The sequence below is a fragment of the Tiliqua scincoides genome, chromosome 2 (genome assembly GCF_035046505.1).
Source record: "Tiliqua scincoides isolate rTilSci1 chromosome 2, rTilSci1.hap2, whole genome shotgun sequence".
Lineage (NCBI taxonomy): Eukaryota > Metazoa > Chordata > Lepidosauria > Squamata > Scincidae > Tiliqua > Tiliqua scincoides.
In genome coordinates this window covers 220,489,978-220,517,758 of record NC_089822.1, presented here as the reverse complement: position 1 = coordinate 220,517,758, position 27,781 = coordinate 220,489,978, and the positions used below count along the sequence as shown (strand labels likewise).

The following is a 27,781-nucleotide window of genomic DNA, read 5'->3' as shown; positions in this document are numbered from 1 at the left end:
ACCATTGACAGTACAGTGTGCCTTGTCAATTGTCAAAAAACAAGGTGTGCCTTGACCATTTTAGTGCCTTGCCAGTGCGTCCTGAGATGAGAAAGGTTGAAAATCACTGCTTTAATGTATGAAATGTGTCAGATGGCAAAAAAGTCCATTTTATTCACAACAATTCCATTTTAGGTGCTCAATACCTGTAATTTTGGCAGCAAATGGGCTTCCTGGGATGTGCTTGTCATTGTACTTGACCAAGATGCTGTAGTTTCCTGGAAGTGTTGGCAGATAAGTGACTGTGCAAGTGCCATCCTTGTTATCAATGCAACTGATCTCTGCTTTTGAGGGCCCTTCAATTGCCAAGTCCAAGCCACCTATCATGGGGGTGGGGTGGAGAAAAACAAATATTTTTCAACTTATATTTGAGAGACTGGCTGAAATCAAGTTTGGCCAATTCAGATTTTTGCCTTCCAGACATATAGGACCCTTCCAAACTTCTTATGAAATCTTAACTTGCATAGGAAAAAGATATTATCTTCAAAACGGTCATTAGTGTGAACTCAAGTCTGCCAAACTGACTTTGGAGTAGCATTCATATTAGGGCACAGTGCAGTGTTTTAGAGTGCTGTAGTTGGACAACAGAGTCCCTGGACAAATAAGAACGTAAGAAGAGCCCTGCTGAATCAGGTCCAGGGCCCATCTAGTCCAGTTTCCTGTATCTCACAGCAGCCCACCAGATGCCTCAGGGAGCACACACAAGACCACAAGACTCTTGCATCTTGCTACCACCTCCCTGCATCTAGCATTCTATTTACACTCACACACCCCAGTAAAGATACCAGACTGTAAATGGGTTTAACTTGTGCCATTTTATTAAACATAGTGACCAATTTTTTATGCATGAAACCTACTGAATATACTTTCCCTCCCTCACCATTATGGGGTAGGCAAAAAAACTGCCATCTACGGCCAATTTGGATGACAGAAAATTCCAGCTCAACTATAAAGCTGTGACTTTGGACAAAGCTCATCCTATAACTGGAGAGCAGAGATGATGCAGTTATAATGTACCAAGTAACCTGCAAAATCCTATAAAAATTCAGCCCAATCCTGTTAGAAGATACACGTTGTTCAATTGTGTGCCACTATGTTCATACCAGAGGAACATTCTCACTAACTTCACTTAGTGAAAAAATGAAACAGAAACTCATGAGTTCTTTCATTCACCTCAGTCTGTTTAACTAAAGACTAGGGTCCTAAGCGTGTTCCTTGAAAGCCACGTTGTGTCAAAAATCAGGTGGGACTTGCTTTCATGTAAACTCATTTAAGAACAGTAAGCTAACCACTTACCCTCACCAGCATCTTCTGTGACTATGGTAAAGGTTGCTGGCTTGTTTGCCACACCATAGACAAGACCAGGTCCATAAGCAGTCACATTTCCACTGTTTGGGTAGTTCACATAGAACTGAAGGGGACTCTCTGCAGAGAATAAGGAACAAACTAGCACACTTGCCACACTTCAATATCTGAATACTATGTTACTGCAAAGTCTCTCCAAATAGGCATGCAACATAAAGTGTGCTTATTCACCAAGGTCTTTCACTAGTATTCACCTTCATATTCCCTTTAGCATTACGTATGTCCTGGAGATACTTGTATGCTGATCTATATGAACACAGCAACCATGATAGGAAAACTGTTTGGCAGATGCCTTTTGATATGCTTATTAACCTGATCAGTTTTAGTAATTTTGTCTTTATTTCAGTGTTCTTCTAGGCAGAGTTTTAACATCTCGGTTAGACATCTATCTATTCCCTGGTTCTTGGGAAAAGCATAAAATACAACCTCGTGAACCTATTCTAAAGCTCTGGCCTTGCCTTTTAGTCTTGCAATACTATACACTCCTTTGTTTTCAAGGCCCAAGCCATGAACTTACCTTCCACCAATTTTGGTATAGCACCATTAATGTACTTGGTGTTGTACACAGAGTAAAATAAATGTAAGACAGGTTTCTGCCCCAACTGAAATTGGAAATTGACATCAGGGAGACAGAAAGGGAAGCGGATGGAGGCAGGGGTCAATTGCGGAAGCAAATGCAATTTTTAGTTTCACATTCTTAAGTTTATATTCAGTAGAGAACTAAGGCATTGCTGCCAATCATGAAATTTTAGTTGGCCAGATGATCACTACAGAAACTATGGTTAAGCACATAAAAAGGCCAAAACCATTTTAAAGAGTGATCTCAGAGACATTGCTTTTGTGGGTTGGGCCCTAACAGTTACTTCTATTTCTAGCTCTGGCAGCAGCATCAAAGCTCAGCTGCTGAATGTGTCCCCATCCATCAGTTGAGGCTGTAAACTAACCTGGCATTATCCGAATATGTCCAATTTCAGGAAACAAATACTCCTGTTCATACTGCAGATATGAAGAGTGGCTTTCATTTGACATAGCGATTGTGTTTTTGAAAAGCAGCATGCATCTCAAAAATTGGTAAATTGAAAACACTTCATTACAAAAATTTTCGAGTGTAAATTAGTGTTTTGGTATAAAGAAAATTCTTCCAAAAATGTCTAAGTCAAACATGTACAACACAAGGTCCCTGTATTTCATCTCTTAATCAACAGACACCAGTCAATGTCATGACTGGTAAGGATCATGGCTGCCAACCTTTCCCAGCGCACTGCATGCCTCTGCCCAATTGGCAGACCAGAAGCATGGGAAGCCACTAAATATGTCCCACAGTGGCCCCAAGTCAGTCATTATCTCTCAGGCTCATCTATCTCACAGGGTGGTTGTCAGGACAAAAAGGAGGGGAGCCACTATGTACACCACCCTGAGCTCATAAAAATATGGAAACAAAACTCAAGAAGGATTCTAGGCGTCAGTAAGCTACAAGTATTCGCATGCACAATATATACTCCTGGGTATTATTTCTCCTCCCCACACCAAACTGAAAACATTTACTGTCAATTCTAAGCATTCATTAGCAAACCCCACATAGCCCAAGACAAAGAGTGCAATCCTATCCTGCACTGGAACAGGAAAGCCAGGAGGCTTGCGCTGTATTCAGTGCAGGATAGGGGCCAAAAGCAGCTCAGCCAGAGCAAGGGGCAACTTTTCCCCTTACCTCTGGGAAAGTCGTCCTTTCCCCTATGGGTCTCCTCGGACTTGCGCCACCGAGGAGTGCGGAGCAGCTTCAAGCCACTTCATTCTCTCTGGGAACCATAACTGCCAGATCCCAGCCCTGCCTCCCACTCCCCGCCCACCCCTGGGGCCGCCCACTGCCCGCCCTCCCCCACCCAGGAATGCCTCCCTCCTACCTCAGAAGCTTGCATTGGCCCAGCCAGGCTGACGTAATCCTCTGTGCCTCCATTGGCACAGAGGCTTGTTCCCGCCTCTACAAGCGGGCACACCTCTGCGCACCAGCCTAGCCAACTCCTAAGGAGGCGTAAACATGCCTTACGGCACATTTGTGACCCTCCCAAGTCAAGGGCTGAGTTGTGCCTAAAGTTTTTCACATCTTCCCAAGATGGTGTAAGTGTGCCAACCAAAAGTATGGTACAAGAAGCCAAGTTTATAATCTTATAATAATCACTAGGAAATTGGGTTGAGCTCTTTATAGCTTTATCCTTTCCACAGATTATAGTTTAGAAGAAGGCAGCCCAATATTCCACACACCACTATTGTAACCTCTTATCCAACTTTTGAGTAGAACGTCATACTAAATTACAAGTTCCAGCTCGATTATGAAGAAAAGGCCACAAATATGACTCCACAAAAGCCAAATCTGTTTCAGATCTGGCGTAGACTTTAAACCCATTATGAATTCCTGCTGTCTTCGCTCTCATTTTTCCCATAAAATGAGCAATAAACAGAGATTAAGGCAACCAACTGGACTGAAGCAGCCACCATCCAAGACTTTAAAAAGCAAAATTGTGCACATTTCACAAGCCAAGATATTCTTACAAAACAAAAATAGTTTACTGAAATCATTTGGTACTCACCTGGAATATGGTTACCCATGTATTTGATATGCATTTCATGCAACCCAACCTCAATGGGAGCATATCTAACCGTGACTGTACCATCCTTGTTATCTACAATGTCTGCTGCTGCAGTTTTCCCTGAGGGCATGTGAACTTCTCCTGAAAAACATAAGGATCAAATTGAACTCCAAGGAACAGTGCTTTCCGCCAAAAGCAAAACCATCTGTTTCAGCATTTTCACTTTAGCCTCTCACTCCGTGTTGGGGACCCATTTTGAAAACCATTCAAAACGGAAGAAGTTAATACAAATAGGGCATATGGATCCTCCTGCAGTTCTTTCAGATACTTGCAAAAGGCTCTGCTCCCATTCAGAGATTCATTTATAGTCTTATACTGAGCAAGCCATACCCTTCAGAATTGGCTTAAAGCCAGATACACTATACCTTTGGCTATTTGGGTAAAGCAGCATCTGTTACTCACAGGAATTGTATTTCAAGGTTGTGCTTAACCAGCTTTTCCTCCATCACCTGCCAAAGCTGAAGTATTTAGAATTCAGTTTAAGACACTGGTCAGGACTGCTCCTTAGGACTATGCACAAAAACAGGGTAAAAATGTGCTTATTTTGAATGTCTGAGGATCAGCTGCTCCAGAAGGTAGTTTTCATTCCCAGTATGCCAAATGAGTATGCCTAAGCCAAACTATACTGTAGACTTGTTGAAAGATTTTAGAGACCATTCTTGTGCTTTAACTTTCTTCTTGAAGAAAACAATATCAAGAGCATTTTCTTTCATGTACAACATAGCAGATAGACTGAATGATCTCCAGTATTTGTGTATATCGAGTGTTATTTACCTGTTATTTCTCCTTTTCTTACTGAAAAAGGAATAACCATGTCAAAAGGTTTAAATCCAATGCCGTTCATGTCACTGTCAGGAACATAAGCTTCTTCTGTAACCTAAAGCAGGAAAAAGTGGAAGTCATTTTGGAAGAACAACTTTCCACTATTTAGTTCAGCTATTTTGATCAGGTTAGATGTATCCAGAATGAAGACACCATTAAACTGCAGAAATTGACTCTGCTCCCATTTAAGATACCCACTCATGCTTCACAGTGAAACATATTTGAGATAATGTTTTAAAGGTAATGAACAGTGAAAATGCAAGGCACGCTTGGCACATACAAGATGCAGGATAGCTCCATCTGAAAGAATTGAAGTTTGTTGTGGTCTGAAAGAAAGTTTGTTTTAAAGCAACGAAGAAACCAGAACTAAGCCAGAGTAATATGGTCAAAGTAATCTTGCAATCATACTCCAAAAGACACCATTTGTCACCTTATGGCAAGCTACTGACATGGAATTTTGGGGACAGACAGGATCAGTTACCTTTAAAATGATTGTGATATTAAAAGGTGTTCAAGAAATCATTAGCACAGCAATGAAGGGAGATTTTTGAATCAAATCCAAACCCCCCAGAGTAGTATTTTCATCAATGCTAGGAAATATGACCAAAGGAAAGAAAGCTTAAGAAATCCCAAGAGATGGGCAGCTGTTTCTTGAATGTAACATGGAAGAAAGTGTAAAAAACCGTGTACCCAGGGATGAAATCCAGGGGGAGCGGCTGCATTTAATGGCTCCTGAGACAATACTGCAACTTCATCTGCATCTGTAGCCTGGTTAGTGGCAAAAGGCAAGGTAAAGTTTAAGAGACTCCTCCTTCATACCAAGTACATCACAAGTCAGAGAGTATGTAGAGGACTCCAAGGCATCATTTGTGCACAGCAGAGGCACCTGCCAGGTCAAAAGCAGTGGGTAAGGAAGCTGGTACACTGCTTTCAAGTCAACCAGCCAGTTGCCTGAGTAGAGCCACAATGTGCCCCAGAGTCCTTTGTTACAGATTCCAGCCACCTCTTGCTTCCCTCTTCCACAACCCTGCCACTCCTTGATAGGGGAATAAGGTTATAGTATTGGCAAGTACTAAGCCAGAGGGGAAGTGAATGGTACCATTTAGGTGCCCAAATTTGGTCCTGGTGTACCAGTTGCCAGACCAAGTAGTAAGGACCACACAAACAAGCTGAGTGCAGTGTCTTTGTCTCTCCCAACTGAGCATTCTTTAAATCAAAGACTTTGCTTCCAGCTCACCTCCAACTGGAGAAACAATAAATCACTTGAAAGATGAATGGAAACATTCATGACCCTGCAAGCTGGGAAAGTTGTTCAAAATCTAGATTAATGCCATCTGTCCAGCACCAAAATCTACAACTGTAGAACCGATCTGATCTCTCTTCAAAAGCACAGTTCCACAGAAGCAGATGGCAACTGGTGGGTCAGAATGGCACCTGGAAAGGCACCAATTGGTTCTACAGTTGCTAAACAGATAAGTGAATAAAATATAGGGGTGATAGTGATGTACCTTGATAGCAGATGTGTTATATGGACAATGATCTCTTCCTACAAAAGACTCTAGGTCTTTTGCAAAACTACTCAAGCAAAACTACTTACTGACTAGAATTTTGGATGTTCTATAAAAATTATCCTGTTGCAAAACCTCTTACTAAGCCAGAAGTGGAAGGAATTTTCATAAACACTTCAGTGAGCATTGAAAGGTGTTTCTATCACCATAAATCTACCAGGGATCACCACAAATGCATTTGCTAATTCTGGACACATTGCCCTGAAAAGGCTTCATCTTCCCAATTGGCTATGATCACACATGACCAATAGAAGCAGCACTTCCCTCACTCCATTGGTTTATGTGATATCAGTCATACTCAACTATTACTGCAATTAAAAGAACTGCAGACAAGCACTCCCAACCCTGCAAAGGAGACAAATGTTCAATAGGCAAGTCTAGTGGAATGCAATTCACACACTTCCCCCCCCCATCCCAGAATACACTATTTTGTCACAACCACCAAGGCAGGTGTTCTGAAGGCTTGGCCAATGCCAATTTAACAGAAAGTATTCAGGTACACATCAGACTACTCATTAGAACTACTTTGTTGGCTACTTATCAGCACCATACTCCAGTTAAGCTTTATTTACACAAAGTTTCAAGACTAAGCAGTCAGTCATCTTACCATGACGGTAAAGGGGCTGTTTGGAATGTCTACTCCACCGAAGCGAACATGAATTACATAGGTCCCTGGTTTAGCAGCCGTGTAGTAAATGTCGTATGTTCCATCTTCATTTTCAATGACCTCTGCTTCCACTTCTGTACCATCTGGTGTCAGGACAGTACATGTCACTTTACCTTTCCCTGCAGATTTAGCATCTACTACAAAGCCAACTTCCTCTCCAGTTTTCACAGTAGCTGCAATGCCAGGACCTGGAAGAGAGACAATCAGCATCACACGTGTCAGTATCTTCCCATAGCCTTTGCCAAGGAAGCAGCATACAGTTCTCTTGGTAGTCTATGTCTCTATGATGTGGAAGCCAAAACGGCAGTTCTCAGAGGCTACCACAAACCTTTTGCAAGCAAGCAAAGATATGCCAAGTTCTCTCCCAAATACTTGAATGTGAAGTGTAGTTCTCTCCCAAATGATTAAACTTGCTACATGTGAGGTGAAGAGTTGGGATTAAAACAGGAAGCTATCATTAGGATGCATTTCTCATGTTTTGGCAGCCTCAGTACTGAATACTTTTGCCACAATTGCCAAGGGACTACAACTTTAAGCGTCCAGTTGGTCTGCCTTGGTATTTTACAAAAGGGCAATGCTTTGAAAATGTATGATCACTGTATAGTACACTCCAATGAGGGGCTTTAATTTACTGAAATTCTCCTGCAGTTCAAAGCTAGTATTTAGCCCAACACGTAATGTACAAGTATCCTGGTTCACTTTGGAATCTAACCATCTGCATGGGCAATGCAGACGCCTCCCCCCCAACTGAGCAGAATATTACCTACTACTGTTGTGCCACATAGGAGAAAAAGGCAGGCAAAGGTGAACGTGGCATACTTTAGCAATGCCTCTACACTTTAAATCCACTATGCCATTTTAAGGTGTCAAAGCAAGCAGAGACACAAGATAAAGCAGATAATTTTCTTGAATGCTTTTATGAAAGCTTTCTCCAAAGTATGTTCTCTCAATGGATGTTACTCTTCTGTCTTAGAAAAGTCACACCTTTTGTTCAAGCACCAACAGTAAAGGAGATGAGACAGCAGTAGAAACCTACCTCTTGCCAGACATTTGCTGGCATCTCCAGCTGGCGATACCCGGACTCGATATGGAGAAAGAGGGATATCATCCCCACCATATTTAATGCCAACTGAATAACGACCAGTCTTATCAGGTATGTAAGTTACTGCATAGGTGCCATCCTCATTGTCATGAATGTTAGCCTTCTTTGGCTTGCCTTCTTGGTCCTAGGTATCCAGAATGAAGCCATGGATTAACACTAACAAGTGGCAAGCTAAGAGTTTAAGCCAGCAAAAGTTTCCCTGACACACTAGTGTTCTTAGCTTAATATGATCTCTACAACACGCTTTGTATGTTAGACACAGGACTAGCCTTTAATTTGTTCACTCATTTATACTGGAGCTGGTAATATAGAAGTGTGCTGTTGAAGAGCATGTACCAAGTCATGATCAGGAAATCACATTTGGACAGACTCAACATCAATGTTCTCTGAATCTCACAAGAAAAAAAATACATTAACGGGCATTGGATGCCAGTAGAAGATGTGCCAAGGAACTGTGCTTTTGACAATGCAACAATTGGCAACTCATCTTCCCTGTGTAACAAATACCAGAATAAGCAGTAGCCTATTTTTATATCAATTTGCTGTTTCAGTGAATGCCAGAGACTACCTTAAGTATTAACTCAAGAGATATTCCTAAACGAAGAATAAAGACACCATTACAGAATGTCTTAATGTTGCTGGACAGATGTTAGATGTATCAGAATTTAACCCAGAGTAATTGTAACCAGAATCCTTTACCAAATTTTTAACCTATAAATTTTTAACAAATTTTTAACCTAGTATTATCTTGCATTAAATCTCTTTAGTATAGATTTCTGGAAACACTTCAACACATATGATATGTGGACTTATCTTGGTCCAATTACAAATAGATACTTGAATGTTAAATAGAACAAACAGCACTGAGACATCAGGGGTTAACTATATCCAAACCAATGTTTGTTGTAACAAAAGTGCCCTGAAACAAAGTCCAAAACAGCTATTATTAGCTCCAAAGCATGTACTGGCCCTGCCACAAAACTTTGTCTATGCTCATTCATGGTGAAAGCAGACTGGCCTAGTTTAGAGAATCTGATGAGGCCAAGAAGAGTTCATGTTTAAAAGCACTTTGTGTACTAAACCCAGAGCGTCCACTATCAGGATCCACAATTTTTGGCTGAAAGTAAGTCAGCAGGTGGCCATACTAGATCTGGTAATACGGTCAAGACAGTGCTCTATTCTGTTCTTAGCTGCATTTTTAACTCCTCGTGATTTTCCATGATGCATCAGAATGCAATGTTCTAGCTCCTCCACCTACATTCAATAAACCAGGTACTTCGAGTTCAGGTAAATGAGGACTTTGAATGCTGAAACTGCCCACATTTGACCACCACACAAAAAGCAGCAGCAGTATCTTACTGTTATGTGTACTGAGAGAAGTCCTTGTCCAGCATCTTTAGCATCGACTGCAAACTCTGCAGGCATGCTGGCTGGAACACCATGGGAGCTGAGGCCAGGCCCAGTAGCTGTCACTTTACTTGCATCATATGTTGGAAGTACTTTTACTTTGAAAGGGCTATTGAAAGGACATAAAAACCAATTATGTTTCAGCAATTGGAAACAACTCACATTTGTCTAGTAGAAGAGCTATTAAGAAGTGACATCATGATGAAGAGACATGTTTAATGTCTCAACTCTAACACTGCATCTGGACTGTCAAATGCACAAGCTAGCTGGGCACTTGGGATTGATGGAGGTGGGGTAAACACATACAAGTCATCCCTTCATTTCTACCTAGAGGATACATTAGGCTCTAGAGCAGTGACTCCCAAACTGTGGGAGCAGGGGTTCCCAAAACTGAGTCATGACCCAATTTATGGTGGCTCACAAAACTGACAGTGCAGATTAGGCTACGTGCATCAAGGGTTAAACAATCTGCTACATGGGGGAGGGGAACACTGGTGCCAAATCACTATTACAGCCAAATGCCTTGGCATTTATCAGGCACCAGTCTCTAGGGCCTCTAAAAAGTTTGGAGTTTGGTCTCTAAAAAACCACTGCATTAGAATGTTTGCTAGATTCTGCTCAGCACTTCATGGCTTTCCATCTCCCACAGCCATGCATACAACAGAATCATTGGCTCAAAGTTCCAACACTCAAACTTAACAAGTTTAGCAGCAATATAAAGCTACAAACCATCTCAAGTCTAAAAAGCAATTAACAGAAACTATATAAATAAGAACCATCAACTGCCTCATTCTCTCTCCTCTCGAGGCTGACAGACATTCTTACCTGCGAGGAATGTCTTCATCCGCGTACTTCACTCCAATTGTATAGGGACCCTCTTGCATAGGCGTGTATGTCACCTTATGAGTGCCATCACCATTGTCAACTACATTAACAGGCTCTGCCAAACCTAAGTAGGAAAGAGGCCACATTTTAATCATTCAGTTGCCTTCCACTGTGGCATTGATATTTTGAGGAATTTTACTGCTTCAAGCATAAACTCAGAATGCTGATTTAGAAAGCCTTGCAAGAAATCTGCACAGACATCTGCCTTGTGGTTTGCTCAGATAAGCCAATTTCTATCATTCCCAGTCTGTGACCTCACCAATTAGAGAGGTGAGATCACTAGCAGTTCCTTGGTTGGCTCACCTCCAACAGCTGTAAGCTAACACTCACTATCAAACAGGAGTTTGAACAATTTATTGTTCCAAAATTAGACAGCTGGCTAGGTCAGTTATCAGGCACACTTAAATAGAAGCTTTTAAAAACAGGAAGGACAATTTTGTTTCACACTACCACATACTACTACTGATTAGATTCAACATCCAATTCAATTCTGTGACTTGTTGGGTTAGAACAGTTAGTGATTTTGTTGTGTTCCCCACTAAATTTCTCAATGTATCCCGGAGAAATGTATCCCGGAGAGTTTAATGATTGACCAGTTCAAGATGGAGATATCGTAAAGCCTACTCCAGCAGTCAAGACATGAGTTTGTACATGCAGCTGTTCCACAGCAGATTTGCCAAGATGAATGCGATTAGATACATGCTTACAGCCAATTCCAATCAGGGATAAAACAGAAGCATATGCAAATGTACGTTTTGGTAAAAAGGGTACATCATTGACAGATTAGTAGCACAGCAGCAGCTACACAGGAAGTTTTAAATAAAGGTCGTTCACAGAAAGTTATTTATAGCAAAAGAGCTTATTAAAGATTTGTTTAAGCACATGTAGTTAGTGAAAGTGCAAACCTGTCTCATTAGATTCACCCTGCGGGTCACCTTTAAAGAACTCTGTAATTGCTTTCAGTGGACTGCGCCACGACTGGGAATCCGTCTCATCAGCTAGAATTAAAAAACTGTTAACTTAATGATCTGAAAGCAGAGCTCAATTGTCCCTTATAAGAGAGATGTTCAGCTTGGAACCAATGACAGAGCTGAGTAGGTACACGTGCAACAGCTATGTTAGACCAGGAGTGTCCCATTCAGGACAGGTTTATGGTGCAGTGCATATACAGCTCCATTATTCAGACACCACTGCTTCCCAACCCCGAAGACAAGGTTCCAGCTCCAATAATGAAGATCCCAAAAGCAAGGTTGAATTAGATCAAAGTCAAAATGAACTTGCTCCCCAAAATCCAGTAGTGAATTTTGGTTTCAAATTTTCCAATTTTGAAATATTTTAGTACGACATCCAAAATGTTTGATTTCTGCATCTGACAACGGTCAAACTTTAGCATTTGATACACCTAAGCACTGGTGTGCCAAATGTTGCAGTTTTCAGACTGTAGCTTAGAAGTCGTACCAAAAAGTATTGTCAAAGCTGATGTGTAAATAATCTAATCCATTCAAGTTAAGATAAAGTTTGGAATACCAAGTGAAATTTAAGATTCTGAATGTTAGTCTGGAATTTTCCTGGATCTTAATTTGCAGCTATTTCAACTCCAAGACAGCATTAAATTTGTCCTTGCTGGTGTCTATCTAGTTCAGTATAATGACAGCCCATAAAAGCAATACTTACTGTTCTATTCATCACTGGACCAGACAACTGCAGCAACCATGAAACCTTCCCCACCCCCTGTCCGCAGATGTCAAGGCTTGCAATTTAAGATTTAGCTTGCTGTGTCAAGTCAATGAGTTTCAATGTTCATCACATGCTACCATGAGCTGCAGAGGTACCATTTTGGTCTAAGAATCCTTCCTCTGGCCTTTTGCTGTGCCCTCATTCTTCAGATTCAACATGTTTTCCAAACCTCCTTTCCAGTAGCACCACCCCCTTATCTCAGCCTTTTGCTTTTACCTTCTGTTTCCCAAAGTCCTCTGCTCTTCGAGGACCAGAACAACTCAAAGGCAGCCACACTTCTACATAAGACTAGGCCTCTGGCAGAGATGCATTTCACTGTCCTTGTCACTATGAACTCAAGAATTCTTAGTAAGTTACAATATACAACTCAAAGGTTGAACTACTAATTTCACACTCAGTACTGAACCACCTAGATCACACAGCTTCTGGGCATACATGTACTTCTGTTAAAAGGAACAGCACTCTAGTTAGCAAAATTCTGTGTAGCATAGTCTATACCATAAGCTAGCTTAATGAGGTTTTGAGTTTCAGGCTATCTTGACTTAACCACTCATACTACTTAAAGGACACCTAGAGGCATTCAAGACTCTACAAACGGGTAGATGAGCCTCGTCAGCCTGGAAAGGCAGCTCATCTAAGAGAAGGAAAACTCTGATCCCAAACCTCCACTGCCTTGTGGCTACATCCAGTTATGGAAAAGGCTTCAGGAGTCAACCTCGAGGCAAAATCAGGAGCCGGAGTCCCTGAGGCAGTTTGTGGCTGAACACAGTCACGCTCTGGCAACTCCTGTGACGCTGCTGGAACCAACCGTATTGGCTTCTGCCTTTCCATTGGACCATTCCAGCAACGTGGAGAGGGGGGATTTGCTGCATGGGTAACAGCCTATCCTCCATACCTTCGTTACCCAGGCTTCGCACACTGGAGAGGACACTCCAACTTCGCCATTCTAAAACCACCTTTCAGAGCGCGATACCATAGTCTCTCGAGACTGAAGGTTGCCAACAAGAGGCACTCCACTCTAGCACCAATTCCACTGCACTCATAGTGATAGTTCTGTAGTTTGCCTGCACACAGCAACAAAGTTTCAATAGTAAATTGGAGCAAACTTGTTACCTCTGGGTCCTGTCACCATAACTTCAAGAGGTGCTATTCCAGCCTTACTGGTATCCACTGTAAAGGACTGGGGAATTTTGGCACGAACTGCTGTCCCGAGACCTGGTCCTGCAACTTTCACCTTGTAGGGGTCAATGACATCTTTCACTGGAACTCTGAATGGACTACCTACAGACATAGCAACAGCAAGCTTAACCAACACTGAACAGAACACACATTAGTACCAATAGTAGCCACCCTCTAGGCAGCATAGCTCTTACTCCTCTTGATTCCAACATAAATTTTAACAGGAGTTGGATTCAAATTGCCTACATTTCTACTGCTTGCTGAAAATCTTGCAAAACTCTGGATTATACCAGATTTTGAGAACAGAGCAGAGGCATTCTTCCATAACAGAGGCAAAGTTCAGTGTGATCAGTGTTTGAAAGGTTGACCAATATGAAGGTTATGTCATAGTCTTACTTTGAGAGCCATACCTAAGAGACAAGAAATCTTACCAGGGATGTGTTCTCCTCCATAGGTTATATTGACATCATAATCTCCTGGAGCATAAGGGATATATTCCGCACTACAGCTGCCATCTTTGTTATCCTTACAGCTTATTTTAGATTCTGAAGGCCCTTCGACAGTTATCCCAAGGCCACCAATTCCAGCACCACTGCAAACAAAACATCAAAATATTAAGATGTTTCTATTACTCCCACGGGAACTACGACTCCCTTAAATTCAACTGACTAGGCTACTACTGCATCTAATTGTGCAGTGCTGCATTTTACTCCAGATGAAAGAAGTTTATTAGACAGTTGAGAAGAATGATTTAAAACCTACAGTAAAGGTGGGTTTTAGTGTTTTGACTAATGATTTTAGTTGCTGAATTTCATTTTAACCTCAGAAATGCTGAAGTCATAAGTGGGCAAATTGGCAGTCGTCCCGGTAAACCACATGCAAAGAAACCTGGGTGAAGCCATCAAGAACCAAGCAGCAAATTCAAGGAATGGGGCAGGGAACCTGCCCTGCAAACAGCTCTGCAGCAATACCAAGAGGAGGTCCAATATTGTCCTGGTTTAGCTTCACGACTGATCCCTTTTGAACAGTTTTAGTGGGAGCACGCACATCTCTGTAGTTTGATTTTAACTACCTATCTACATAGACAGACCTTCCAGGTTTATATATTCTCCCGCAAGTACCATTTAGCTCCCTCCATTTCCCCTTGAATATTCCAGAGTAAAGCCCATAATGCTTACCGAGTTACAACAGTAAATGGATTTGGTTTGTTTGTGAAAGCTTCCTTTAGTCCAGTTCCTTCGGCCAGCACACGTGAAGGATGACATCCTTCTGTAACATCAACTTTGAAAGGACTGTTTGCAACAGGCACATCATCATAGGTCACATCAACTGTGTGAGGCCCTGTAAGCAGAATACCCCTGAAGCTAATCTTGATAGCATGGAAAGTCTTGAATACAAAACTCATTTTCCCATTCCCACCCCCAAAGTCAATAGCACGTACCTCTTTCATAGGGAGTGAACTCTACCGCATAGGTCCCATCAGCATTGTCTTTGATGAGGCAGTCTGTGGCAGCTCCAGAAGGATTTGCAATCTGAGCCTTGATATGGTCTCCACCGGTTTTTGTCAAAGGCCTGGCATCTACGGTGAAATCTGTTGCAGCTTCACGGAATACATCTGCATAGTGAATATTTTAAACAAGGTACATTTTGAATTGGTGATGGAAGTTGGCTCAAACCCTCAAACAGCAACAGAGCATAGCTCTGTTGGAGCATTCTGCTCTTTCCCACAGTCTCCCTCCTAAGAATTTACTCCGTTACTACCAACAAGGACCTTCCTAACTTAGGGATACGCTAAAATCAAATAGTACAAAAATCAAAAACAAGGAAGGCCATGCAATTTAGTATTCCAAGTGTTTTTCTGAACAGCTAACATACCTCTAGGAACTTTCCTTCAAACAGACTGGATCAAGTACCTACCTTTTCCTTCAATTCCTGGGCCAAACACTTTGATTTTGCTTGTGTCCACAGCTGGATCAACTTTGACCCGTGTAGGGAAATTTGGCACTGGTTCTCCACCATATTTCATCTTGAGTGTATACATCCCAGCAGAAAGGGGCACATATGTAACCGCATAGGTCCCATCTTTATTATCTTGAACATCAACATCTGCCTTCGAACCAGAATCAGACACAGCTTCCATGTCCAGCTTCCCAGGGCCAGCTTCTGAGCAGTCCACATTGAGCAATCCAGCTTCACCCACTTTCCCACGTTCAAGCCCAGGGCCTGTGGCAATAACTTTTGAAGGATCAAATGGCATTTCAATGTCTGCTTTAAAAGGGGAGCCAGGAATATGAACCTCTTCAAAAAGGATGTTCACAAGATATTCGCCAGGTTTGGTAGGAAGGTAGGAGACAGAGCATGTGCCATCACCATTATCAGAACATTCTATTTTGGCTTCACATGGTCCTTCAACTGTCAACCCTAGACCTCCAGTTCCAGCTCCTTTGGTATCTATTGTGAATTCTGCTGGTCTTCCAACAAGGCCTCCTTCAAGGCCCGGACCATGGGCTTTCACCTAAAGGTTGGGCGGATACTACAGTTAATATCTAGTGTGCAGCTTCAGATGTTTCTAGAATCAGCTTTAGCAATTTAACCCCATGGTCTCAACTGGACACGAGAAATATTCCTGCACTTCTTGAATTTGACAGTACTTTACCACATCAGCAAAATTTCAAGCCAATTGTGCCACTTTCTATTTAAAGGCAACAAACAGCAATAGTTCACCTCATCAGCCAGCAACTACATCAACTTGATTCTCATTAGTTTAATTGATTTTGAAACCAATCAGTAAAGACAATAAAAGATGGAATTTCAAATCGGGGTTGGTCTTATAAATATCCATGTGTTATGTTCCTTTTGAAAACTCCATATTTCCTCAAGAGATGCTATAAAGGAAGACATGGATCAAATTATAAAGACTCAATATGCATTACAGTAGCATGTGTGTGTCCCCCAGTATCTGCAGGGGATACATTCCAAGGCCTACAGGTAGAAAGGCAGGATAAAGATACTGTAAATAAAGTACAGGAGATGCCCAAAACTATGAATAATAGTGAACCCTATATATAGTACCACATCTGCAGATAGCAGACTTTAAGTCCCAGAGGCCTACTGTCTGAGTGACAGGGTAGTTGGTTGCTTCTGTGTTTACAGCCACTGAAGCATCTCTAGGCCAGAGGGCACCATTGAAACAGGTGCTGCAAGAAAGCCTACAGCCACACACAGTGCACTTCAAAGGGCAGCACTGGCTGGTTGGGAAGGAAGACAAATTTTAAATAAAATATATTTTCTATCCAGGGATAACTGAAATCATGATACAGGACCTCCAGATTTGGGGGGGCACACTACTGGAAACACAAGCTTAAATTATGACAAAAAAAATGCCCTAGTGAAATTCAAATCTAGTCACAGCAATACTCTATAATTCCTTCCATTGCAAGTAAAGTGTGATCCTATATGAATTTGCCGCAGTCTCAAGTTCTATTGACATCTAAAGTACTGGAACCATGTTAAATGGACATACAGAAGCCAAGTGTTGTGAACTCATACACATGGTAACTACCAATGCCTCTCTGCTATTTAACAAAAGCAAATGCTATTTTCCATGTTTCTTAAGAAATCTGATGGCCATTCTGGCAAGGGTCCATGAACTTATATCTCAAGTATATTGCCCTGGGCTATGCACTACAGAGTCCTTTACTATCACAAGTCTGGGAATTGCTAGGAACAAGCTCAAGTTTGTTCTCTGCCTTATATAATCAGGAAATAGCTTAACATAACATACTTTAAATCTTCCCAAACTTAACAGAGGAGATTACTCACCGAAACAGGGACTAGAAATGCCCTTACCTTGGAAGGATCTGGTGGCAGAGTGGCCTCCACAGTGTAAGGGCTTCCTGGGACTGGATTACCATCATAACTTATATCAACCGCATAAAGGCCTTCTTCCCTCGGGATATACTTTGCAGTACTGCATTCTTTGCCTACAACTGGCTCCACCAAGCATGGTAAAGCTTTCCTGGTAGGGCTTAAGATCATCACATCAAGTTTTCCCTGTCCACCAGCTCCTTTAGTGTCAATCAGAAATTCTTGATCTTTCCCTACTTCAACTCCTTTGGAGGGGAAAAAACATTTTCATTTCAGCATGCTTAATTTTTGTTGATCATCATTAGACAGATAACAGATTTAAATGGCTACTTTGATATGAAAATATATGAAACTACTGAAACTCAATTAGAAGCGCAATTTAAGCCAGCTTATTTGGTAAGCCAACCTAGAGGAAGACGCATGACAAGAAAGCTTATACTAAAGATCACAATAAGGATTTTACAACCTCTCAGTATAGCCTTTTTAATAAAAAGGAATTTTGAGGACATGTTCAGTCGAGTTAAAGCTAAATTAGGGACATCAGGTAACAAGCTAGCATAAGAAACCATTTAACAATTATTTCTATGGACCCTCTTTGAATTGTCCATCATACCTATAAATATGATGTAATGTTTGGTCAGATCTATAATGTAGAAGTAAACAATTGTTTAGCCAAGGTTAAAGTCATCCACTGGAATCTAGGAATTCTACTGAAATTCTGAAATTCTTCACAATCCCAACATTATCTCTCATTGTCATGATCATGTTTCTAGCAAGGCTAAATGCTATGTACAGGCAAGCAGAAACTGAGTTTAAAACCAGACAGTCCATTTGGGCTTGCAATGGTCAAAAGGGTGGAATTTTTCTCAGGAAGGTATCCACTCCTTATATTGTTTTATTCTTACAACACTTGAAATATTTGTTTCTGATAAGTCCCTTCTAGTACCACAGAGTTGACCTTTAGAGGCCCATAATTATTAATTATTAACAGTATTTATATACCGCTTTTCAGCTAAAAGTTCACAAAGCGGTTTACAGAGAAAAATCAAATAACTTATGGATCCCTGTCCCAAAAGGGCTCACAATCTAAAAAGATGCAAAAAGAACACCAGCAGACAGCCACTAGGACAGACAGTGCTGGGGTGAGGTGGGCCAGTTACTCTTACCCTGCTAAAAAGAGGAGCACCCACTTGAAAAAGTGCCTCTTACCCAATTAGCAGGGATAACTTGTTTTAATACCTGCAAAAGCAGAAATTCTGCTCTTATTTTCACAAAACAAAGGTGTGTCAATTACAGTTTAAACAGCAAACAGGTGTACCAAGCTCTATTCAGCTTTTGTCTCTTCAGAAGTGCTAAAGAACATTTTAAGGCTGCAAATTCAAGATCTAATCTGCTGTTGTATTCCATTCATAAAATCATCTTTTAGTATAAATCTCACAACATGTCTACTCACTGTTTTCCAGGCCATTGATTTTAATTTTGCTCAGGTCAAGTGGAGCAGCAACACCCACAGTGAAAGGGCTTCTGGGGACAGGATCACCACCATAGCTCACCAGAATGTCCATGCTACCCTGGAGAGGATAAAGTATTGAAATAGGACATTAAACACCCCAGCAACTCAAATAGCTAGTGGTTTAGTATTCACCATTTGCCCCTTTAATTCCCCCATACATTTTTCCAGAAGTCAAGCAAGTAGAAGTTGACCCCAAGTTTTATTTACAACATTTTAACCATCTTTCTTGCCTGTGGCAACCGAAGGTGGCTTACAACATACCCACACTGAAAAACATAAACCCTCTCAAAAAAGCAGACTGGAAGACAGATTTTTATATCCTATGAACTGCAAAGAAGGGGCCAGCCAGGCCTTCTAGGTCAGTGACCCCAATGAGAAGGGTTTGCTCCTATGAATGCCTGGCATGCCTCAAGGCAAGAGCACTCAGAGCAAGGCCTCAGAATGACAACAGTGTGTGGAAAGGTGCATATGGGAGAGATCAATCTCAAGCGATTCAGGTCTCCAGTTGTTGAGGACTTCATAAGGTCATAACCAGAACCTTGAATTGAATGCTAAAAAATTAGTAGGCAATGAAACTGCTACAAAAATCAGAATGCTGCTATCATAGCAAGCAGATCCAATTAGAAACTTGTGCCGCATTTTGTACCAACTGATGTTTCAAAATGCCTTCTCAGGGCAGGCCCAAAGAACACACAGTAGTCCTGTGGGAGTGCTGTAAACACTGAAAAAGCACAACAATGCTCTCGGGTTTTAAAAAATCCAAAGTTAATTAGAAGGGCAAGGAACTCTGAGAAAGCAATTTAGAAAGGATAAGGCTGCATTCAAAAATACATCAAAATGATGTTTTTTACATCCAAATCCACATGAGCTCAAGCCAAGGTTGTAAGGAGTTGTCAAGACCTGAATACCAAATTGGTTTGAAGTAGGTCTGTAAGTAGGTCTGGCCTAAATGGTGTCTGAAGCAGTGCTCCAGAATCGCCCCTTTCATTCTCTGCTGCCAGCATCTCTTCACCCACCCAAATTAGAGCCAGCCCTGCTCTAAACATGCTCACTCAGCCTACTTAATGCAGCTATGCAAGCAAGCAGAGCTCCTAGCTCCCAGACTGTTCTGCCCCCTTACTTATAGCTCTACCACTAGCTTGCTTCTGGTCAGCCTCTGCTTCAACAGGCTGGGCAGAACATGCTGGGAGCAAAAGAGGATGAGCTAGAACAGATTCAAGATACATGGTGAAGCACTTGGGTGGACAGTGGGCCTTGGTAAATTAGTAGGCAGCCAGGATACCCTCTCATCAGTTGGCTGCCTCCTCTAGTCCATTAATCAGTGTACTTGCTTCAGTCAGCCTCATGACTGGACTGAGCCCATTTGTAAGCCCAAGTTTGGGCTAACCTGTTCACCATTACTTCCAGATTCAAACTATTGACAAGTCACAGCTCTAGACAATCCACCTAAAAAAACTGCACCATGCAAAATGTTGGTATTCCACTTTTCCGCTCCGTAGTCAGGAGACACCTATGCAATGAATTTTTGGAGCCAAGTCCAAACAGAAAAACAAGACATGCAACTCTAAATCGGGAGTTGCCTGCTATATGCTAAGAACCTAAAGCCATCATGAGGCTTCTTAACTATATTTAGCATAAGCCAGGGTTTGGCAGGCAATTCCAATTGCACCATTATGGCTTGGGGGACTGTGACATCAGTTATTTACCAGCAACTCTAAATAGCTTAAGCTCAAAAGATTGAACACATTCAAAACCTAATTCTGTGTACCTGTAAATATACGTCCTCCTCTACACCTGATCAGCTTTGTTCCCTCTCCACCATACACAACATCACTTTCCTGGTTCTCAAAATTCACTGTATGGCAATTTGCCTATTAGTCTGAAACCACACTATATTAGCTCAACTGAAAACCTAAGGGCAGCTTCACTTTGCTTCTGTATAGCAGACTGATTAGGTGCCAAGAAATGAGAACTGTTTACTGCCTAGAAACTACTATGCAGCTTCCTGCTATGTTCCCGCGTGGGTACAAGATTAGGGCATACTGAATCTTTGGCCTTCTTTTGTTCCATAGAAAGGAACAGTAATAAATTTATAGGAGAAGAGGCTGGTTGTAGAAAGGATACTTTTGAAAAGTCAGACTTTTCAGCTAAGCCACTTGGGCAAAGGCCAACACAGCATAACATGTTAACTCCCTGTGACTAAAGTGCATTTCATGTGGTAGTTCTGCAGCTTAATCCCCTTGGATAAAGTTTGAGAATGGAAGTTACGCTTTCACTGGGATAGAAGTAGATCAGTGTTTGAGAACTAGTATTTGTCACTGATATATTTAAAGTTGGAAAGAGAAAAAGGGCTGCCAGTGATGTTTGCTTACTCCACCCCTTATTTAGTTAAGCCTTCTCATTCTTCCCTCCCCCACAAGGCCCTTGTCAAGTTAGTCACAAAGATATAGATATATCTGGTGCACTGTTCAAACAGGGCAATATTAACAGTAACCACCTCCTACTATAATTTTGATCATTGGCAGAATGCCACTGTTGAACTTACCAAGTTTATCTGCACTTTTAATCTAAGCTAGAAGGCCCAAAGATATTATAGGAGTAATTCAACATCTTAGGGCTGTCCTATGCCTTAGAAAAGGTGGGAAATTTTGTACTGTAGTGCGCGTTTTTTTAAAGCTTCCCACAAAGCCAGAAGACCCCTGATAATAGAATTCACATATCAGGGAGAGGGTTTAGTCTTCTCTCCTAGTGTAAGGTCAGACATGTAGAGTCTAGTCAAACATTCATAAATCAGCCTTCTCCTGAATTGGTACAACACTGAATTCTACCACATTCTGTAGAATATGATCTGAAAAGAAACCAGAGTATACAAGATAATCCCACTAGTGTGCACCTGGCACATGAAATTGATCAGTTTAGGAAAGAGATGGAACTTCTGAAGTGTAAGGAAGCTAGAGCAAACCACCTTCCAAAGGACTCAGACATGAGTCAACTGTACTTATGAATGCAGCCCTTAAATGCATCCACATTTGCAGACTGCTGAAGTATAGTACACAGCACCACTGTTTCAGAAAACCAGTAAATTCCATCTGCCCCAGCAAATGCCCATGAGAAGCATTTCAAAGCAATAGCTAACATTAGGGTTCCTGCTACTAGCATCAAACCAAAATAAAATTCACAGAATGCAGAACTAAAATGTGAACATCATAACACTGTTGTGGCCGAGGTGGAAAATATATCGTATGAATCATATCATCATAAAAAGCATGGGGCTTAGACTGGGAAACAGATCATAACAGACATAAACCCCCCACTGTACAGAAGTCAATGCCATCTCTTCTGAAAACAAGATGTTGGAAATCTAATCCAGAACAACCTGCTGACTTATTTTGCTGCTTGCTTGAAGCAGGGCCAACAGCAACATTGCTCACAGAAATATCAAAATTATAGCCAAAGTTTGGAATAAAGGGGAACACTAAAAAATTTGATAGAGCAAGGACTGGCTTAAGAAAGGCTATTTTAATTCAGTAACTGGAAACAGATTTTGATCTAAACATTCCTTTGTTACAACACCGGACCCTATTTTAAACAGGATTAAGTGTACCCTAAATTATATTGTATTCCAATGTTCTTCAACCTTGGGGTCATAACCCAACAAGGTTGAGAAGCCTTATTTGTGGGGTTGCAACAACTTACAGAAATAAAAAAGGACAAAGGTCACTGGACAAGCACCACCAGGAAAAGAGGGAGGCATCTGGTGTACCCATTCAGGTACCAGGAGATTATGTCCCAGTCCGGCTCAAGTTCTTGGCAACTGTGCTAAAATAGTTACCATGAAGCCTGGCACTAGTGAAAGCTATCTGCTCTCTAATAATAATATTTGGTTACAGTGAACAGTGCTGGGAGGACATTACTGGGGTGGGGAATGGGTGACAAGGGGGCAGGGAGTGGGCAGACAGAGTCCCAGGAAGAGGACGGTATTAATAGTGGGTTACCAGTCTCATACTGTGTTTATTGGGGTCATGACAAAAGGGTTGAAGACCACTGTTCAACTCCACTTCCCTCCTGTCTGCCTTGCTAATACTTAGATTACAAGCATCAAGGGGACAGGTCCTTTTGTTCCTTCGTAAGTGCCACGCACAGCAATGGCTTTTTCTTCAACAATATAATTTGCTTATGCCATAGCCTTGCTCCTTGCAATATCTTCAGAAAAGGAGGTACCATGTTGTAGAACTCAAAAGCTTTTCATTTACCAGGCATTTGCTGTTCCATTATATCAAGTTCGCTGCTGCAAGTTAAAGAAGTATTTGCGCTCTATAGGTGAGCTTACCTGCTGAACTGGAGTGTATCTTACAGTATGAGAATAATCATAGTTGTCAATGATATCCAAATCTTTTACAGCTTCTCCACTCATGGGGCCATTGAACTGAACATCCAGAGGGGCTTTCCCAGCACCTTTTGTGAACACAGTGAAGTGTGTTGGTTTCCCATTTTCCACACCTAAAAGACAGTTAAGTGGAATAAATAAGTTCAAAAAAGGTATAATGCTGATGCCAAGGAAGTACCATCTTAAGGCACCATGACCCAATGTTAGTCTATTACTTGAACTATGTCAAAGTATTTTAATACCACAATACAGAGATAAGCAAGTTGTAATTTAGGCAATCCGAGATTTCATATTTCAAATCTGAATCCTCACCAGTTTTACTCAGTCCAGGTCCTTCAGCTTTCACCTTGCTTGCATCATGTGATGGTTCCACTTTCACTCTGAAAGGACTGGTAGGAATTTCCTTCAAGACAATAAAGTTTCATTTTAATGCAAGCAAAATTCTCATTTTCTAGCAACATTGTCTACAGAAATAAGAAATCCACTCAGACTCCATGCAACGTAGAAGCACCTCTTGCCAGTATGTACCAAATCAGTGTTTCTCAACCAGAGGTACTTTTGCCACTGGTGCCTGGTAGTACCCGCAGGACCACAACACAACAAGCAGCAACAGGGGGCTTGACTTGGCAGGCAGAGATTCAGCGTGTGCTTTTTCCATGCTCAAAAAAGCCTTACCACCTGCCCGAGCCTCTTACCAGTATTTGTTGCACCTGGCCTCCAATTCCAGAAGTGACTGACAATGACAATGCCAATTACTTCCAGTGGACTACTTCCAAGGTGGACTACATGAAGTGGTACAGCAGTGGACAAACTTTGAGACACGCTTTACTAAATATTACATTTTCTGCTCCCCTAAGTGCCCTTAGATCATTGCTTTCCTCCCAAGAGGAAATGTCTGACACAAGTTTAGCGACAATGACTATATAAGGATCTATTTCATATTTTAACTTCCAAGTACATAAGTGAATCTAATCTACCTCATTAAGTTTTTTCTTGAACCTCAATAGGAATATCTTGTATAGACTAAGTTTGTTCTAAACATACAGACACCATGAACTATTCTAAAAACTTAAGTAGCTCTTTAACCCATATAGTTTAGGTCATAGTATGGTCACATATCCTAGCTGTGAGAATTGACATTAAGTGTAGCACTATTTTCTGTCACTGATGTAGCATTTCCACAAAAGTAGGATTTCTATCCCTTTTCCTTGTCTAAAGATTTGCTTAATCCATTTCTGCCCAGCCCACAGGTGTACACATTTGATCCCTGTTGTGTATAAGTAACTTTAGGCAGAAATGGCTTAACTTACACTATCCTTGTTATAACATTTAAGTACTAACACAAAGTTTACTTTAAGAGCAAGCACAATACAGTTTATTTTACGGTCTTCATGCTTAGTGAGAATCTACGTTAAGGAGATACTTAAGGGAGCCAAGGTATGAGAGGCTGTACAGCAACCTTATACCCCTTCGGGACTTGTAGGATACGAAACTGAGTTTCCTTTTTTTATGATGCCATTTATGGAAGCTGGAATTCCAACTTTCTTTTGGAGTGGAAGTTTATTGGAAGCACTGATTGACTTCAATGCTGTCAATGCCAGCCCCACTATAATGACTGAGATATTGTGGGAGTAGATTGAGGAATGTTCATTGCATAGTTTTTTGCATAGAGTTACCCTTCAAATATGCAAAAGAACAAGTAAGGTCTTTAAGTTTCCCTGTCCACTTGTACTAAAGTGTAAGTTTGCTCAGGCAACATTAATCTCAGGAGTAAGGGTGGTAATAGCAAAAGTCCAAACTAATTTAGCCACACAGAAAGACTTGGTTCTCACGATTTGGAAAGTTAAGTCCTAGCAAGATGTGAGTTATGCTCAAGTTACTATTTTATTTCAGAAACTTCCCTTGAGCCTTACACAGCAACAAACTGGCAGAGAACGACACAGATGTTTTATACAGACGGAGAGATTATACAAACTCATGTGAAGAGTAGAGGAAATAGAGGGATTTAAGGAATTATTATGCTGGACAGAATATTACTATATTAACAGAATGGGTATATCAAAACGTTATTTGAGATTATGGAAATGGAACAACACTGCAATACAAGACAAGTATTTTAGTCTTGCCCATGGCAGGGAGAAAGTTTCAGAGAAAGAAGAATCCCGTTACATGAATTAGAATGAACCAACGGAGAATGTATGAGAAAGCATAGATTAAAAGATGCTGTTTGCAATGAGGTGAATGATGCACTGACACTGTTTTTGAAACAGTGCCGATAAAATCCTGCATTCAGAGCAAGACAGTGACATACAGTGAGAATCTGAAATGACTAGTGAAAGCAGCAAATAAAGGATCACTCTCCAAGCTAAACAGGATACTAAATGAGTTGATATGAAAAGGATAGCTGGATCTCAATAGAAAAGTTTGGCATTATCTAGCTGTATATTTGGCAGGAAGGAATCCAATTACGTCTGTTTCACTCTTTAGTTGAGAATTTTAACATTTGGGTGAGATTGCATCTCACTGATACATGCCATAAGATGCATCAGATAGTTAACATGTTGGCGGCAGTGGACTATCCAAGAGGAGATTTCATTCACATATTGCGGTAGTGTTGAATTCTGGAAAGTAATGCCAATAGTGCTACGATTCCATTTGATCCTCTGGTAATTATAGTAAGATATTTTAAAAACGAGAAAATAAGCAGGAAATGGAAGTAATTTTTCACTAGGATTTTATTATCCAGTATCAGGGTGGTGGTTAAAAGAGAATGGAACAGAAAAGAAAGAAATGTTGAGTAGTCATGAAGTGTCAAATCACAATTTGGCAATGGAACAGATGGGAGACATGAGCGTGCAAATCAGATGAGCAGAAGGACCTATTTTGGTGTCCGGTATCTTCATTGGGGAGGAGCGTGCAAGGGTAAATAGAATGCCAGATGCAGGGGAGTGGCAGCAAGTATCTTGTAGTCTTGTGTGCTCCTGGAGGCATATGATGGGCAGCTGCAAGATACAGGGAGATGGACTAGATGGGCCCTGATCCTGCAGGGCTCTTATGCTATTATCCACTGTGGCCTGAGCCAGATTTTCTGAGTTATGGGATTTTCTGAGTTATGGGATGAAGTAACCCTTCATAACTGCTTATCTGAAAATTCTAGTAACAAATTTTAATGCGATTGTTAATGACTGTACTGTACTAAATGGCCACATTTTCATTAGCATTCTACTTTTGTAAATAGTAATAATAAAATTAAGCAATCTGAGAATCGGAAGGGGTTCGGAAATGACTTTGAGGCTAATTTACAGGTGGGTGAAAAACAGTGATAAGAAAATTAAAACATAACAGTGCTTTCTACACATCTCATTTTTGTAAGAACAAATCTGATATCTGCAAATCCCACAACCATTTTGTTTGGTTTTATTTATTATTTGATGGGGTACATGGGTAATGACTGGTTGCATCTGCAGACACTATGCCACCTATATAACCCACCTAGTACAGTTTAAGTTATTATAATTTATAATTAATGAAAATTTTGAATAAAAACACATTAACGCTGCTTTCTGCACTTCTAACTGGGGAAGACACCAAAATCTGCAAAATATAAAACCATGTCCACCAGCCTCTACTTCTGGTTCATGCAGAAAAAAAAAATGCTAATAAGTTAGTCAACTGGAGATTCCTGGAAACTAGGGAAAAGCAGTAGGGTGAAACTCTGAGTTAGCAGTACAGCATACCCTACCAACTAAGCAAAGAGGCAGTTTTTTCAAATGGTGAGCTTATTTAGCAGCGGGAGAGTAACAGCCTCTCTTCACCCCAGCACAAGTTCTTTGCTAATGACCATTTGCTGGTGTTCTTCTACATCTTTCTAGACTGTGAGCTCTTTTGGGAAATGCAGCCATTTAGTTATTTGATTCTCTGTAAACTTTGTTGAAAAGCAGTACAGTAAACTCCTAGCCCCCACCCAAAACCACACACACCTCTCCAGCAAACAGCACTTTAACAGTGTAGCGCCCTGCGGCAGGTGGCGTGTACTTCACTGTGAATGTATCATTAGCATTAGGTATGATGGCAAAGTCTATATCTTGCTCTTCTTCACTTATCACATTTGCATCGCATTTAATGCCCACGCTGACATCACCTAGAAGAAAAAGAATTACTTCAGGGAAGAGTAATTGTACAATTGCCTTCTTGTATCACCACTTAAAATGTTTACCATATCTCCCATAACACTGCTTCCTTTAGCACCATTTCATTACAACCCTCCATCTCACCACGACGGACACTTATTCTAGCCAATGGGATCAGTGCATTCAGAGAACTGCAAGGCCAATCAGAGCTAGTCTCCTGCCTTACTTTAATCTTGTCTCTCCTATACACACACCACTCAACTTTTTCAAACAGATCCACCACTTTGAGAGGCACTGTATTTGAATAGCATTGGTAGCTACTTGCATAAATAATAAATAAATAATAATAACAATAACAACAACAACAACAACAACAGGTATTTATATACCGCCTTTCTTGGTCTTTATTCAAGACTTTATTCAAGGCTGTTTACATAGGCAGGCTTTTTATTTAAATCCCTTATTAAA

The 27,781-nt window shown here is 41.0% G+C and overlaps 1 protein-coding gene across 3 annotated transcripts in view; it reads right to left on the bottom strand.

The window, feature by feature from the left end:
* The window catches only part of FLNB (filamin B), a 98,533-nt gene that overhangs the window by 20,744 nt on the left and 50,008 nt on the right, over nucleotides 1-27,781 (bottom strand). The window contains exons 16-35 of one of the 3 annotated variants that reach the window (XM_066618025.1): nucleotides 27,164-27,324; nucleotides 23,496-23,586; nucleotides 23,127-23,296; nucleotides 18,737-18,854; nucleotides 17,266-17,528; nucleotides 15,334-15,931; nucleotides 14,858-15,031; nucleotides 14,595-14,757; nucleotides 13,848-14,008; nucleotides 13,351-13,518; nucleotides 11,406-11,498; nucleotides 10,441-10,564; nucleotides 9,568-9,724; nucleotides 8,143-8,332; nucleotides 7,047-7,294; nucleotides 5,562-5,639; nucleotides 4,824-4,926; nucleotides 3,990-4,130; nucleotides 1,336-1,464; nucleotides 186-359 (exon numbers count right to left, since the gene is read on the bottom strand). In XM_066618025.1, coding sequence (XP_066474122.1) covers nucleotides 186-359; nucleotides 1,336-1,464; nucleotides 3,990-4,130; nucleotides 4,824-4,926; nucleotides 5,562-5,639; nucleotides 7,047-7,294; nucleotides 8,143-8,332; nucleotides 9,568-9,724; nucleotides 10,441-10,564; nucleotides 11,406-11,498; nucleotides 13,351-13,518; nucleotides 13,848-14,008; nucleotides 14,595-14,757; nucleotides 14,858-15,031; nucleotides 15,334-15,931; nucleotides 17,266-17,528; nucleotides 18,737-18,854; nucleotides 23,127-23,296; nucleotides 23,496-23,586; nucleotides 27,164-27,324 — 3,504 coding nt within the window. The remainder of the gene's footprint in view (nucleotides 1-185; nucleotides 360-1,335; nucleotides 1,465-3,989; nucleotides 4,131-4,823; nucleotides 4,927-5,561; nucleotides 5,640-7,046; nucleotides 7,295-8,142; nucleotides 8,333-9,567; nucleotides 9,725-10,440; nucleotides 10,565-11,405; nucleotides 11,499-13,350; nucleotides 13,519-13,847; nucleotides 14,009-14,594; nucleotides 14,758-14,857; nucleotides 15,032-15,333; nucleotides 15,932-17,265; nucleotides 17,529-18,736; nucleotides 18,855-23,126; nucleotides 23,297-23,495; nucleotides 23,587-27,163; nucleotides 27,325-27,781) is intronic. The other 2 variants (XM_066618023.1, XM_066618024.1) reach the window with 2 other exon arrangements.